The sequence below is a fragment of the Hevea brasiliensis genome, chromosome 4 (genome assembly GCF_030052815.1).
Source record: "Hevea brasiliensis isolate MT/VB/25A 57/8 chromosome 4, ASM3005281v1, whole genome shotgun sequence".
Classification (NCBI taxonomy): domain Eukaryota; kingdom Viridiplantae; phylum Streptophyta; class Magnoliopsida; order Malpighiales; family Euphorbiaceae; genus Hevea; species Hevea brasiliensis.
This window is the reverse complement of record NC_079496.1, coordinates 23,702,094-23,703,696: the sequence shown is the minus strand read 5'-3', so window position 1 is coordinate 23,703,696 and position 1,603 is coordinate 23,702,094. Positions and strand designations below refer to the sequence as shown.

The following is a 1,603-nucleotide window of genomic DNA, read 5'->3' as shown; positions in this document are numbered from 1 at the left end:
ATCATATAAAAAAAAGTATGATTGTATATTTTCTTTTAAAAAAATTAGTTTAGGGGTGGAAAGGATATTTCTATTTCAGAGCCAGAAGAGACTATATATTACTAAAGATTTATAGTCGGCCCACTTACAAGAAACTTCAACAAGAGTCAGGAAGACTCGAACTTGAGATGAGTGTATTAAAAACTGAATCATTAATCATTAAGCTCATCTTTTGTGGGTAAAATTTTTATATACTAATGGATCTATTTGTCTCTTATAACTCATTTAATGAAAAAAAAAATATATGTAAAAATATGTGTGCAATTTTATATACTAATAGACAAATACAGATACACAAAGCAGCATACCACCGAGCAAGCGAATTTATACAACACAGGAAATCACATATTCTCCCACGTATTCTACCTTTCCATGTTGAATGGTGCAAATCCAGCTCCCATATGAATAAAACTACCCCTGGACTCACCAAATTTCTTTTCCTTTTGGGATTCAACATCACTAAACACTTCTTCTTCTTTAATTTCTTCAAATTCCTTTGGTAGTGCAGAATAGTGCTCCACCCTTTTGCCAAATCTTTCAACCAGACCCAGATAAAAAGAAATTGCAAAAATTGCAATCCCAATTAGTAACCAGCTGAATTGAATATTTACTAATGATTTAGCCCTATGCAATGATTCTTGGCTGCCGCATCTAACCACATGGTGATCATCTTCATCGTAGAGTGCACAACCTTTAGGTATCAATTTAGGTGTCCATAGCATATAGCCCATCACTATGAACCAAACTCCTTGAAAAACAATACTAACAGACCTCACAAAGCTAACCAAGAAACTCCTTGGAAGCCCAATTCCCATAAGAGTGGTGACTAAAGAAACAATTATAATAGCTTGGAGAAGCAAATGGTATTGCCCTTCCAGACCCTTGTGATCTGTTGAGTGGAGATGAAAGAGAAAGAACTGCTGCCCAAAAGCTACTGCTCCAAGAAGCTGTGTTAGACCAAGTTGAGCTTTAGGCTTAAATCTGTCAAGAAGAATTGCAAAAGTTGCATAAACCAAGAAAAGCATTGAAATTGAAGAGTGCTCAAAGTTTCTGAGATGATTTGATGGTATGGTTCCATCAGGATCAAAGGGTTGGTGTCTCTCAGGACCAATGAAAAGCTCCATGGAAATGGAGATAGAGCTTCCTGCCATGATCAAGAAGAGCTCCAAGTACCTTAGTTTTGAGGTGGGGAACCAAGGAGAAGACGTGTAGGAGTTTGGATGTAGAGAATAGAGTTTAATGTGATTAAAGAGATGCCATAAACCTAGTGCAAGGAAAGCTGTGCCTGGTAATACATGCCCTATTAGACTACCCATCTTTGTATGTGTTACAATTTCCTAGAGGCGTCAATGTGGCTTTTATAGGGGATTCATTTCAATTTGAACAGGAGTGTACATATTCATGAAATAGACAACATTGTCCATTCGGTGGTACAAATCCCGCCCTTACTTATCTTTATTTTTAATTCTTTTTTTCAATAATGAATCTATGGTCCTGAATTATGGCTTCCTTCTTAAATTTTATCCAACTCAAATAAATAAGACAATTCTCATTATTCATAAGG

General features: G+C 36.0%; 1 protein-coding gene across 1 annotated transcript; it reads right to left on the bottom strand.

Moving 5' to 3' along the window:
• Positions 1-282: 282 nt before the first annotated feature.
• LOC110634778 (uncharacterized) lies at positions 283-1,385 on the bottom strand. The gene has a single exon (XM_021783917.2). The coding sequence runs from the start codon at positions 1,353-1,355 to the stop codon at positions 402-404; it is 954 nt and encodes a 317-aa protein (XP_021639609.2). The 5' UTR covers positions 1,356-1,385; the 3' UTR covers positions 283-401.
• Between the last annotated feature and the right edge of the window lie 218 nt (positions 1,386-1,603).

What these genes read in the sequence shown, in the direction of transcription:
- LOC110634778 (XM_021783917.2), bottom strand. Translation starts at nt 1,355, where the DNA reads ATGGGTAGTCTAATAGGGCATGTATTACCAGGCACAGCTTTCCTTGCA.